We start from the raw sequence: 12914 nt of genomic DNA, 5'->3' as shown, positions 1-12914 counted from the left end.
TCAAGCCTTTAAGACCCCAGACGCTATACTTTTTGATAGCCGGGCACCATCAGCTTTCTTCACCACATTTGCTTATGCACCCATTTGTCTTCGTTTGGTTCCTTCTTAAATTAAGCCATCCATTTACAAACTACTGATTTCTTTGGGGCATTGTCCCCATAAACGTTTTGTAACTCATCAGTGATTTCACCATTTTCCACCATAAATTTGATGTTTGCTCATGCTTCAATTTTAGCACAATTTGTGTTGCTCTGATGAGAGCTTTTTTCAAACGGATGTCTTATCCTTCTTAGTACTTCAAACTATATCTTCCTCAGACATATCATAACAAGCTAATACGAGTGTTTTAGAATAAAAATTTTTCAGATCCATGCATATTTTTCATAATACACATTTTCCCTGCATTTTTCAAATACCCTCATATTTATCTAAGCAAAATGTGAACCAGTGGTGTATTGGGACTACTGAAAAACTAATATGTCCATTTTTCTGTGTGGTAGGTAAGAGTAATAGTTCTCAAAAGATGTTCACCTCCTAATATCCAGAACCTAGGAATCTGTTACTTCAGATGGCAAAGGAAGCTGTACAACTGGCATGAAGTGAAGGATGTTGGATTATCCAGTGGTCTCAGTATAATCTCAGGGCTCTTTATAAGTGAAAGATGGAGGCGGGGGAGTCAGCGTTAGAGATGGGAGGAAGGGACAGTGATGAGGCCACAAGCCAAGGCTGTGGCCAGCCTCCGGAAGCTGGAAAGGGCAAGCAGACAGACTCCCTCCTAGAACTGCAAAAGGAAGGCATCACTGCCAGCCCGTTTAGACTTCTGCCCTTCAGACCTGTGAGCTAATAAGGGTTTGGTGTTTTAAGCCACTAAATTCACGATAATTATCACAGAATTAGGGAGAGAATATGGCTATATTCATGGTGACAGAGGTCCTACAGTGCACCAGATGGCTTATGTCTGAAATAGTAGGGTCAGTTGGGGGTTCTCAAAAGCCCACTGACCAAGTCAAATGCACACCAGACACTGAAAAGCTGGAATGCCATGTGGAAGTCTTTTAGCTTGAAGACTATTATGACCCAATAGTTGCCTTCGAACACACAAAGGGCGACCATGACTGCAGCCCCAGAGGGCAAATCTAGAATACATCAGTTGGCGGTCCTGGAAGATTCGGGTCATTCTGACAAGGAGCTTTACAACGATCAGAGCTGCCGACACAGGGAACGTGGTGCCCTTGAGCTCGTAGCATTCTAAACGGTCACCATCCAGCAGGATTGAAAAGGGTCTCCACAGGGGAAGTTGGTCAAGAAGACCCCTCTGCGGACCTGAACTCGACTAGTGGAAGACTTGGTGGTTCTAAGAAGACAAAGTGTATTTTCGCTGGAGGTGAAAATGGTCTCCTTTTGGCTAAGACCTGTCACTGAATCCCACGAGACAAGGGGAAGCAGTCATAGAAGTTCTTGCTTCTGTAGCTTGTGTCGTTCTCGGCCCCGTTTAAAACCTCCATGAGCATGAGCTCGCTTACGTGATCGTTCTCGGTATCACAGTTGATGTTCGGCAAGGGAACAAGGCCTCTGCGGTGGGGTCTCTCCTGGGAGCCTGCACCCTGTCTCACTCCTGCCCCCTCAGGCCCAGCCAGGCGCACATCCTTAAAACCAAACAGCATCCCCTGCGGAGCAGGAGGGTTAATAAGCTGGAGGCACGTGCACTGGATGTGGTACCTCACCGTAGAGAGCCAAGACTTCTTTAATGAAGGGGTTGGCCACAAGAGGGACGGAATAAAGCAGCAGCCTCTTTGGGTGAGAGAGAAGTATTGGCAGATGAGCATCTTCCACCTGGTCCACGTTTTTCAGCAGCAAAGCAAATGCCCCAGCTAGCACCCTCGAGAGCCCCACTCGCCTCTCCACACTATTTTCTCTGGAGGCGCTGGGTAAATGCTGCGGCTGGATTTGAAAGCAAAAGAGCAACATGTCAAATTCAAACAGGGGCCGCCTCCTCGCCTCCTCACACTTCAGTCCACAGCAGAGCCCCCTGCCAGCGCTTGGACTGCGCGCTTGTAGCCTTCGCTCTCCCGCAGCACCAGCCTGGGGAGGGAGGCCTGTGTCAGTTGCTTAGCACGTTCTCAGTCAGCGAGTCTGGACAAGGATCCACTGTCTCACACCCGGAAAGCGATTGTGGCCATAGCTACGCGTCAACATAATGTTGACTCGCTTGTTCACATTGTTCCTAAGCCGCTGCCTCCCCCTCCTTGTCTTGTCTTCCTGTGCTCCGTTTAATACTTGTGTGTTAGGTACTTGCTTTAATTCAGTAGTTTTGGGGGGGTTTTAAGGCGAGAGTAAAAGGAACCAGCGGACGCGAATGGACTGGCTGGTTTCGCTTTCAGAAAGGAATCTGTGTCCTTCTCTGCTTTTATCTTCCTGATGTCGAGACCTAGTGTTGACGACTGCTCTCCGTGTAGGATGGCAGCCGCAATAGATGGTCCCAGGGGGCGCTTCCCAGATCTCCCAGTCACCCCCAAATCACGTCAGATAAACACATAGGCTTAAGTAGAAGCGGGCATGGCTGCCCTCAGACCTCTGCCACCGCTGACTCAACCAGACTCCACACCCTCCTCTAAGACCCTCTGGGCTCCACACTGGTGGAGCGTGCGCCTTTGACAGTGAGGCTCGGCGTGTCCACGGGTCTCCTCGGAACAAACAGTCACGGCCATTGAGTCAATTCTGACCCCGAGCAACAGCCCCCAGGAGGGAGAAGAGCTGCCTCTGTGGCTTTCTGAAACTAACTCTTGCATGGAGTAAAGAGCCGCCTCGTTCTCCCTGAGAGGGTCTGATGGTTTCCCACCGCTGCCCTGGTCGTGCGCACACCCCGTAACCATCCGCCACCAGGGCACCAAGGCCCATCAGAGAGGACCTCAATTGGCTTCTCGCCCAAGCAATCACATGTTAAAGGCCCCGAGGGCGTTTTTCTACTAAAGGGCACACAATCTTGAGTCAGTCCTTTCACAGCTCAGTTTTCTCATCTGCAAAATGGTGATATTGACGGTTTCAACGTGTTGGGCAGTAGTGAGAGGTGCAGGCCTGAACTTCATTCACGTGAAGCACTTCGGGGAGGGCGGGCTGCCTGGCCATTAGCAATGGTCCAAAAGTCTCACCCGCATACGTGGACACGGATAACCTGAGTCCTTACAAATGGGGTAGAGTGAAAATTCTGCCCCCACATTCAGATTCTTGAACTGACTCGGGGGTGGGGGGCAGTGAGCATTCTCAGTCCTTCATGTTTGCGTTTGTACTGTGAGATATCTGTTCCCTCCCCAGGACTACACTTTGTTATATGAAGAAGCAAAATACTTTCAGCTTCAGCCAATGTTGTTGGAGATGGAAAGATGGAAGCAGGACAGAGAAACGGGCCGCTTTTCCAGGCCCTGTGAGTGCCTCGTGGTGCGCGTAGCCCCCGACCTCGGCGAGAGGATCGCGCTCAGCGGCGACAAGTCCTTGATAGAAGAAGTGTTCCCCGAGATCGGCGACGTGATGTGCAACTCGGTCAACGCCGGCTGGAACCACGACTCGACGCACGTCATCAGATTCCCACTGAACGGATACTGTCACCTCAACTCAGTCCAGGTAGAGAGCTGGCCGTCTTAATCCTTGACCTTGCCTTCCTTCGCCCAGTGCCTTTCTGCCAAAGAGCCGGCAGTGTCTCAAGAATTGAGGTTTCTGCGGGGCACCCGCCCTACGCTACCCCGCCCCCCGTGGCACCCACTCACTTTGTCCACACGTACAAATTGCACCCCTACTGTGTGCCAGGTTCTGGTATTGGGTATACAGACCAGAGCCACCACTGTTTTCATGGAACATAATGGGGGGAGGGGGGGAGACGGAGCACACAGAGGGCGGCATGAATGTTTTCCAGGAAGTGAGAGGAGACTTCTCTGGGGCGGGTCCCTCCGGCAGAGGGACTAGCAGTGCTGAAGACCATGAGGTGGGAGCATGCTCTGCCTATTAGGACTATCAAGGAAGACACATAGCTATTTGAAGTTAACAGAATAAGAGTACCACCCCCCGGCCCCCATCTTTTTTAATTGAAGTGGACCCATGATCCCATTCAATATTTTGCCAGCAAAACCTGCCCAGGGCCCAGAGCTGAGCAAGCACCCATACTACCATTCTGCCTCGTGACTGCTTGAAATAACTCTGCACGTGGGTGGACAGCTAACTAGGTGCAGATCAGCAGGCGACTGGCAGAAAAGAGCACCCGCCTCCATCGTGCTAGTGGCAGGCACCCACCCTCACACAAGTGGGGGCCTGGCTTTGAGTTGCGCAGACCCAGGGGGCCCATGTGCTTGCTTCACTGAGTACCTGGTGCCCCTAAGGTTGTGCGCAGCAAAGCTCCTGGGTGGCCCTGGGCAGTGAGTGCACTGGGTGGGGCCTGTAAGGCACTGAAAGCCTCTCCTCTCCCCACACATACCCTTACCCTGGCTTTCTTCCAGAGAGGGAGGGGCCGGGCGTTCGGAGCCAGGGCGGCATTTAATCATTCCTCTAGGGCCCCACCCCACAGGCCTGTGGGTAACTCTCATAGATGGGTGTGATTGACACACTCCCTGGATGCTTTGAGTAGGATCAGATGTAGACATTGCATCATCGGGGTAACTGGAGCGACACGGCCGTGGCCCACGCTCCCTGCTCCCCTGACTATGCAGCGAATTAACTGCTGGCTCAGCGGTTCTCAACCTGTGGGTTGCGACCCCTTTGGGGGGGTCGAATGACCCTTTCACAGGGGTCTCCTGATTCATGACAGTGGCAAAATTACAGTTATGAAGTAGCAACGAAAAATTTTTTTTGATCTATAAATTATTTTGTCATGTCTTACACCGTCCGAGGTCTCCTTTCACCCATGTTTCTGTTGTCTGTCCCCCAGGGAGGAGGTTATATGTAGATCCTTGTAATCAGTTCCCCCTTTCTACCCCACCTTCCCGCCATCCTCCCGGTATCGCCATTCTCTGGTCCTGAGGGATTTATCTGTACCAGCATACATCCTCTGTTCTAGCCAGATTTGTAAGGTAGAATTGGGATCATGATAGTGGGCCGAGGGGGTGGGGGGGGCACATTTAGGAACTAGAGGAAAATTATATGTTTCGTCATTGCTACACTGCACCCTGACTAGCTCGTCTCCTCCCTGAGACCCTTCTGTAAGGGGATGTCCAGTTGCCTACAGATGGGCTTTGGGTCTCCACTCTGCACTCCCCCTCACTCACAACGATAAGATTTTCTGTTCTTTGATGTCTGATACCTGATCCCTTCGACACCTCATGATCACACAGGCTGGTGTGTTTCTCCCATGTGGGCTTTGTTGCTTCTCAGCCAGATGGCCCCAGATGCTTTATCTTTTGATAGCTGGACACCATCAGCTTTCTTCACCACATTTGCTTATGCACCCACTTTGTCTTCAGTGATCATATAGGGAAGGTGAGAATCATGGAATGCCAACAATAAAAATAATTTTATACTTGGGGGTCACCACCACATGAAGAACTATATTAAGGGGTCATGGCATTAGGAAGGTTGAGGACCACTGTGCTAGTTGGATGGACATGGGACCACAACATCAGCTATGCGTTGCCACATGGAGCTGCTTTAACTCAACGATCACTACATTGAAGCGTCTTGCAGTGGCCAAGGCGGTATTTGCCAAGAGGCTTATGCTGTTGGCAGTGCACTGGAATACGCATTGGCCACATGTAAGGTAACAGCGGATTGGATCTGATTGGATCGGTATCATATTATGTGTGCCGGACCCCTTGTGGAGGAAGAGGTGTAGGGAAGGCCTAGATTAGCTACCACCACAATGGAAGGAAAGGAGAGTGGTCGGAGTTAGGTTCTTTGTATTTCTGAGTCACGGCCAGGAAGCCTTGCCAGTGCAGTGGTAGGTGCAAGCAAACTGGGCTGTTGATGCTGCCAGGGGAAGGTCCGCCTCTGCTGGGGAGTTCTCCTTGCGGCCAGCTGTCCTTCACCTTGTTGACATGCCACCAGAGTACACCTTGATTTGAAACTCAGGTGGGTTTTTTCAGTTCTCTCTGCATGCTGACTGGTTTAGTTGTGTGTGCTGAATGTAGTGACAGATCGAGCACAGCCATGCAGGCTGTTTACTTTCTCAGAGGACGCGTTCTTGTTTTGGGGGCATTTACATTTTTTCAGCTTTTTTTTTTTTAAACCTTTCAGGCTTTTTGGCACATAGACTTTCGTGCTTCCCAGTCTCATCTAGTAAGCTGATGAGACTGGTTAGTAGGCTGCATAGGAGATTTCCAGCTTAGTCAATTATACTCCCTGTAACAGTAATTGTAGATTATGCTCCATATAACAGTTGTGGATTATACTCCATATAAACGTCATTGCACAAAGCCCACGTGGAAGAAGCACACCAGACGGTGTGGTCATGAGGTGTCGATGGGATCAGGTATCAGGCATCAAAGACCCAGAACAATCATATTGATGTGAACGAGGTGGGGGTCATGGAGTGGAGACCCAAAGCCCATCTGTAGACAATTGGACATCCCCTCACAGAAGGGTCACAAGAAGGGAAGAGCCAGCCAGGGTAAAGTATAGCACCAATTAAACATACAACTTTCCTCTAGTTCCTTAATTTTCCCCGCCCCACTATCATGACCCCAGTTCTATCTTACAAACCCGGCTAGACCAGATCAGGTACACTGGTACAAATAAGAGCTCTTGACATATGGAATCCAGGACAGATAAACCCCTCAGGAACAATAATGAGAGTAATGATTCCTTGAGGGTATGGGGAAGGTGGGGGGAGAAAGGGGGAACTGATCACAATGCTCAACATATAACTGCCACTCCCCCAGAAAGACAAACAACAGAAACATGGATGAAAGAAGATAGCAGTCGTTGTAAGATATGAAAATAATTTCTAAATTATCAAGGGTGAGAGTGGGGAGGGAGAAAAAAATGAGGAGCTGATGCCAATGGCTCAAGTAGAAAGAACATGTTTTGAAAAGGATGATGGCAAAATATGTACAAATGTGCTTGACACAATGGATGGATGGATGGTTATAAGAACTGTAAGAGCCCCCAATAAAATTTTTGTAAAAAATAAATAAAAGTCATTGTAGATTATACTCCATATAAAAGTAGATGATGAAATACCAAAGGGTCCCCCTTCGTTCGTGACTACACTGTGAAAGTGATGTGTCAATGTTACATTTCATGACCCACAGAGAAATGATGCCAACCCTTTTATTTAAGTTGGAATTGAGTCATCTTGCTTTTGGAATACGGCGGAGAGAAGGGGGAGAGTAATTTCATTATATTCAAAGTCCTGGCAGGAACATTTGCAAGCCTAGTATTTGTTAAATTCCGAAAAGAATGTTCTAGATTGGTATTTTTGCCTAAAGGGTTGCAAAACAGAACTCTGCCAATGCAGTGGCCTATGTGCTGGGCTGCTAACCACAAGGTCAGTGGTTCAAATCTACCAGCCGCTCCTCAGGAGCAAGATGAGCCTGGTTGTCTATGTAAAGCTTTACAGCCTCCGAAACCCCACGGGGCAATGAATTAAGGATGGCAGGAACTATTTACTGCATTTAAGAAGTCAGGAATGGAGTGAGCAATTCAGGAACCTTGTTGGCATTAGGCATTGAATTTCAGCATTAACAGAACAGATTATGTGGCTTGCGTCTGTAGGAGAAGCTTGAAGCTAGCTCTTTGGGATCATTTTCTAACGCACAGCCATTGCATTTATTCCTGCCTCTCTGTCCACACAACTAGGCAATACATCAATTTCACGTGCCACAGACTTGCAGACCTATAGGTCAGTCTCAGCAGGCTTTAGCAGTCCGTTTTTGCCACTGTTAAAGGTGTGTGAATCTCCGAAGATGTAGTCAGTGTTGAGAAACTGAGCAGTGGCAGGGCTGACAGTACAAACGCAGCACTAGCGAAGCAAGTTCAAGCAATATTGTTCGTCCATAGCCTTCCTCATCTCATTGAGCCTAGTGCCTATTGCGGTAAATGGGCTCTGGAATGTGAACCCTCTCCTCGGAGAGAAGTTATGGCTGCGTACTGGAAGAAAACCAAAACACGTGGGCTGCGGGACCAAACCCTAAAACACCCCTGCGTTGGTAACCCAATTCTGTGGCTCCGTGGCCAGGAGTATCCATGTTCTCCCTTCTCAAGTGGTGCCAGGCATGTCTCCGCAAGCACAGAGTGGCAGGTCTCAGTATTAGAAGCACGGGGGGCTCCCCCCTGGTTGCCATTGCCCCACCTCCCAATCACGGCCACCCCACGTGTGTCAGAGGAGAACCAAGCTCCCTCAGGTTTCCAACGCCTGGTTTTGCAGAAGCAGATCCCCCCGACCCCCACCTCTGAGGCCACTCTGAGTGGACTCCAACTTCAGCTGGTTCGGGCAGCAGCCAAATGGGTTCACTCTTTGTACCTGGCAATTCTGGCCCCCTCCCTACTGCCCCGTAATCCAGGGTCACCCTCTGAGAGACACTCGCCGAGACTCGAGGACTGGAGGAGACTGGCCAGAGCTGCCAGTGATCGGCTGCCTCTGCTCCAGACCAGTGGGGTGTGGGTGTGGCCTCGTGGCCAAGGGGGCCGAGCTCCTTCTTAACTGGACGCCTTTCTTGCCTCTGGCAGGTCCTGGAGAGGCTGCAGCACCGAGGCTTTGAAATCGTGGGCTCCTGCGGGGGAGGAGTGGACTCGTCCCAGTTCAGCGAATACATCCTGCGACGGGAACTGAGACGGACAGCCCGTGTCTCCTCCGTCATCCGGATAAAGCAGGAGCCGCTGGACTGAGTGGACATGTTTCTTAGGCAAACACAGCAACAACAACACAAAAACATACACAAGAATTCATGCAAACGAACAAGGGACATTTCTGTGCAGTTGGGTCAGCAAACCAAGTCCTGGACGTCACATTGAATAAAAGACACATTTCTATCGAATAGAGACCACACCTGTATTCATACGGGAACAATTGGAATAGCGCTATCCTCGAGGTGTAAAAAATATATAAATATCTATATATGTCAAAAGGTAGGAAATGCAAACAAGAAGGGTGGTGGCTACAGTCGGTGCTGTGATGGCCGTGAAGGGTCCTAGGCCCCTGGGGCCTGCTGACCAGTAAACAAGCCATGACCGGTGAGGACACATCTCCTGACAGTCCCCAGTGTCAAACAGCCATCCTGGGTTCCGTTTTCCTTTTCTTTCTTCTAGCCTTTTTTTTTTAATGGAAAAAATAAAACCACCCCACCTTGACTGGCATTGCTTTGCATCTCAAGATTTTCTGTCTGTCTTCAGACAGGGGCCTGGCAGACTTCAGGACAACTCCGCTGAGCACATTGCATTTGAAAGATGTTAGCCATGAAATTTTAACTGTAGTTTATACAGAAGTCACGCACTCGTTTGTCTGCCTCCCGGATGTGAACATGACTGTTTTTAAACCGATCGGTTTTGCAAAGGGGCCAGAATTATTACTTGTTAGAGTTGCTCCAAGTTTGAGTCTGCTGCTTTCCTACAATTTTTCAAATTTTATAATGTATTAAATACAATAAACTCTGTTTAAAAAATAAGGTCTGCGTGAAACACGCGTGTTGGGGGGAGGCTGGATCTGAGCAGAAAAAGGTGATTTGAACTTCCTTTGCCAAGCGAGCATCCAAAGAGAGGCTCCAGTGGAGGCGCTCCCCCATGCTGACGTCACAGCCCCTCCCTCGGGGACAAGGACGTTGCCGGCAGTCCTCCCCCAGCCCAGCCAACTACGTTCCCTCGACGGAGTTCTTTCACGTGGGTTAGTGAGACAAAGCTTTCTTCTTGTGAACGTGGCATTTGTACCTGTGGCTGGTTTGCAACCTGGCCCAAACGTAGTGGCTTCAAACAACATTTCAGTCTCACGTGTGACTGTGCTTCCTGGGAGTGAAGCCACGATTCGTGGGCTGAGGGTTTGGGATGGCACAATGACATGGCCAGCTGGTGGCCTCTCCAGGTAGCTGGGCCCCTTGCAGTATGGTAGCTAGGTTCTAAAAGGGAGTACCCCAAAGGCCCGTGTCCCCAAGGGAGAAAGCAGAAGCTCTGGTCCAAGAGGCCCTAGATGAACTGCATGGTGCCCTCCCACTACATTCCATGGGCTGCGTAGACAGGAGGCCAGCCCAGATTCAGGGGGTGGAAAAGCCCACTGTGAATAAGTCAATTCCAACGCGTAGCAACTCCGTGTGTTATAGGGTGAAACTGCTCCACAGAATGGCCTTATCCATAATCTTTAAGATGGCAAACTGCCAGCCTTTTTTCCACAACAGGAGTAGGTGAGGTTAAATCAGCCAGCAAGGTATAAGTTCAGAGAGGAACATCAACTGTTTGCCCTACCCAGGCCCCTCGGGATTCAAAGGACGGGGAAGTAAAAGCCCCCCCTTGTGGAGGAAAGCGACAAAGGCTGTGTGGCAAGTTTGGGTCGACAATACCATCTGCCAAAGAGACCTGCGCAGTGGGGAGAAGCAGGGGACATTTTTGGGACACCTGAGACTTCCACATCGCGTTAGAGTTAGCCCTCACTCATCCCAGTTACGGTGCCCTGGCGCTATGACGGGTTACACACGGTGCTATTCGATCACGAGATTGGCGGTTCGAAACCACCCTCAGGGAAAGGTCGACTTTCTATCACCTTAGATTGGCAACTGTTAGAAACGCACAGCGGCAGTTCTGGCATCCTATAGGACCAGTATGAGCCCCAACTGATGGCAGTGAGTTTGACTTTGGAGTTTTTTCCAAGTTCTTGAGATGCTAGCTCCCTGAACTGCCCCTGTGGCTGTGTGGCATTGCACCAACTCCCACTCAAAGCAGAGTGGAAAAGAGCCGCCCCATAGGGCTTCCTAGGCTGCATCTTCACAGGTGCACATCAGGCCTCTTGCCTTTCAGGAGCCCCAGTGGTGTGGTGGTTACACATTGGCCTGCTAACCTGCAAGATATGCAGTTCAAAGCCACCAGCCACCCCACAGGAGAATGAGGAGGCTGTCTACTCCCATAAAAAGTTACCGTCTCAGAAACCCACAGGGACAGTTCTACCCTAAGGGGTGGGTTAGATTAGGGACCTACTGCTTAACCCCTGCACCACCAAGGCTCCTTCCAAATTGCCCTACCCTCACCTTTCTTCCCTAGGTGGTCTTCCTCCTTCCAGACACTCCAGATCAAACCAACGTACTGAGAAGACTGACAGGGAAACTAGAATCTTCCTGCTGCAGAGAGCTGCCTGTGGTGGTAGGCTATTTCCATCTGCAACCATTTTTTTTTTTATTAAAAATAGTCTGTGCCTGAAGACACTAGTAATGAAAATATATCTGGCTTCTGAAACCAAAAGTAGCCTGCTAATGGCTCCCATCACTTCCTGAAATGCAGACACCGCCCAAACGCTGGGTTGCTGTAATGACGCCGAGCCAGGTTACCACATTGTTGTCTAATTTTCCCGATTTGAGGCTGAGACCCCACCATCTCGCCCGGGCACGGTCAGCTGCTCTGTCACCCACTGAAGGGAGAGTATAGTTGCTCTAGGATTTTACCAAGTATCCCTCCTCATTATGTGAACTTTCCTGAAATCAAGAAAGCCAGGGTTGTACTTTGGGACATACTGCTGTTTAGTATCTTCAGCTAACATTCACCCCAAACTTCCAATGAGCACTTCGTATTCCCCCAACCAAATGCTCCACTGAAGGGGGTTTGTTCACTATCGGCACCCACTTTGTTCGCCCACCTCCGCCCAATTGCACATCCCTCTACAGAGTGCCATATCCAATTCGACAGAGCAAACATCACACCATATTAAGGCAAGAATATAAATGGATTGAGCCTTATTTAATAGACAGTTTGTAAATCAGGGTAGCCAATTGATGAAGGAGTCTGAAGACGAATGAATGTCCAAAGATTTTTATATTGCGTGTTAAAACGGGGCCATGGAAACGGGGCCAAAGTGTTTGCATCATCATCTAGCCGACAGCACAACTTCTAGTGGTACCAGGGAGTTGCTGTTGCTTAAATGGGACTGCACATACAAAGTTCTTCCAACAAGCACGATGCCTACAGCATCGTTACCAGGCGATTGTTTGTCTGACTGTTGACATTAGGAAATCGCTTTTTCAAGGCTCAAAAGAGCTCAGCGTGATGGGTCACCAGGCCCATAAGGATCTCAGAAATCTGTGTTCCAGAAGTAAAGCTGCGTCTCACTTAAAATTCTCAAGGGTTTATTATTTAGGTCTTAGCAACAGGAGCACTGGTGGCATCCTGGGTTTCATGTTGGGCCATAAGAGCACCAGTTCAAAACCACCAGCCACTCCTTCAGAGAAAGGCCAGGCTTCCTACTACTCTAAAGATCGACAGTCTTGGCGTCCCACAGGGCCGGCTCCAGCTTGTCCTGTGAGATTGCTATCAGTCCGTGCAGGTGATGGCAGTGAGTTTGAACTTTTTGAGGTACCTCTGGAAAGAGCTGGTGACCAAAATATAATTAGGTCACAGTCATTTTTTTGTCTAATTTCTAATCAATAGTGATGTGAGGTCAAAAGTACTCTGCTACAAAAGCATAAAAAAACTTGATTAGACAAAAATATCCAAATGTGAACCTGTTGTTCCTTGACATCCTCCAGCTAGTTGCATACACTTCTGAAAGTGGTGTTTCCGTCTGCCTAATGAATTCAGCATTCTTCAATTTATTATTTATTCAGCACATTAATTGTCATGATCTAAACCCATCCCTCGGTGCAACTTTCCTGGTCGTTTTCTCACCAAGGCCATTTTCCTAACACTTCTTCCTAATAAGCCCCTGTAATTGTCCTGTCTTGAGAAAACCTAGCAGGATCTCCCCCTTTCGAATACCAAGACACCACCACCTTCTGGGCCGACTTGTCTGGATGCCGGTAGCCTGGCAG

The 12914-nt window shown here is 49.3% G+C and overlaps 1 protein-coding gene across 3 annotated transcripts in view; it reads left to right on the top strand.

Annotated features, from left to right (window-relative positions):
- Positions 1-9581, top strand: part of KCTD1 (potassium channel tetramerization domain containing 1) — a 252253-nt gene extending 242672 nt beyond the window's left edge. For all 3 annotated transcript variants that reach the window (XM_030887285.2, XM_045296230.1, XM_045296231.1), the window contains exons 4-5: positions 3313-3618; positions 8647-9581. In XM_030887285.2, the coding sequence (XP_030743145.1) occupies positions 3313-3618; positions 8647-8805 (465 nt within the window). In that variant the 3' untranslated portion in view covers positions 8806-9581. The remainder of the gene's footprint in view (positions 1-3312; positions 3619-8646) is intronic.
- Positions 9582-12914: the final 3333 nt, after the last annotated feature.

The sequence above is a fragment of the Echinops telfairi genome, unplaced genomic scaffold (genome assembly GCF_000313985.2).
Source record: "Echinops telfairi isolate 266 unplaced genomic scaffold, ASM31398v2 ScPeMD7_7400;HRSCAF=8409, whole genome shotgun sequence".
Classification (NCBI taxonomy): Eukaryota; Metazoa; Chordata; class Mammalia; order Afrosoricida; family Tenrecidae; genus Echinops; species Echinops telfairi.
Note: the sequence above shows the minus strand (reverse complement) of the source record. Positions and strands in the feature narration are given on the sequence as shown.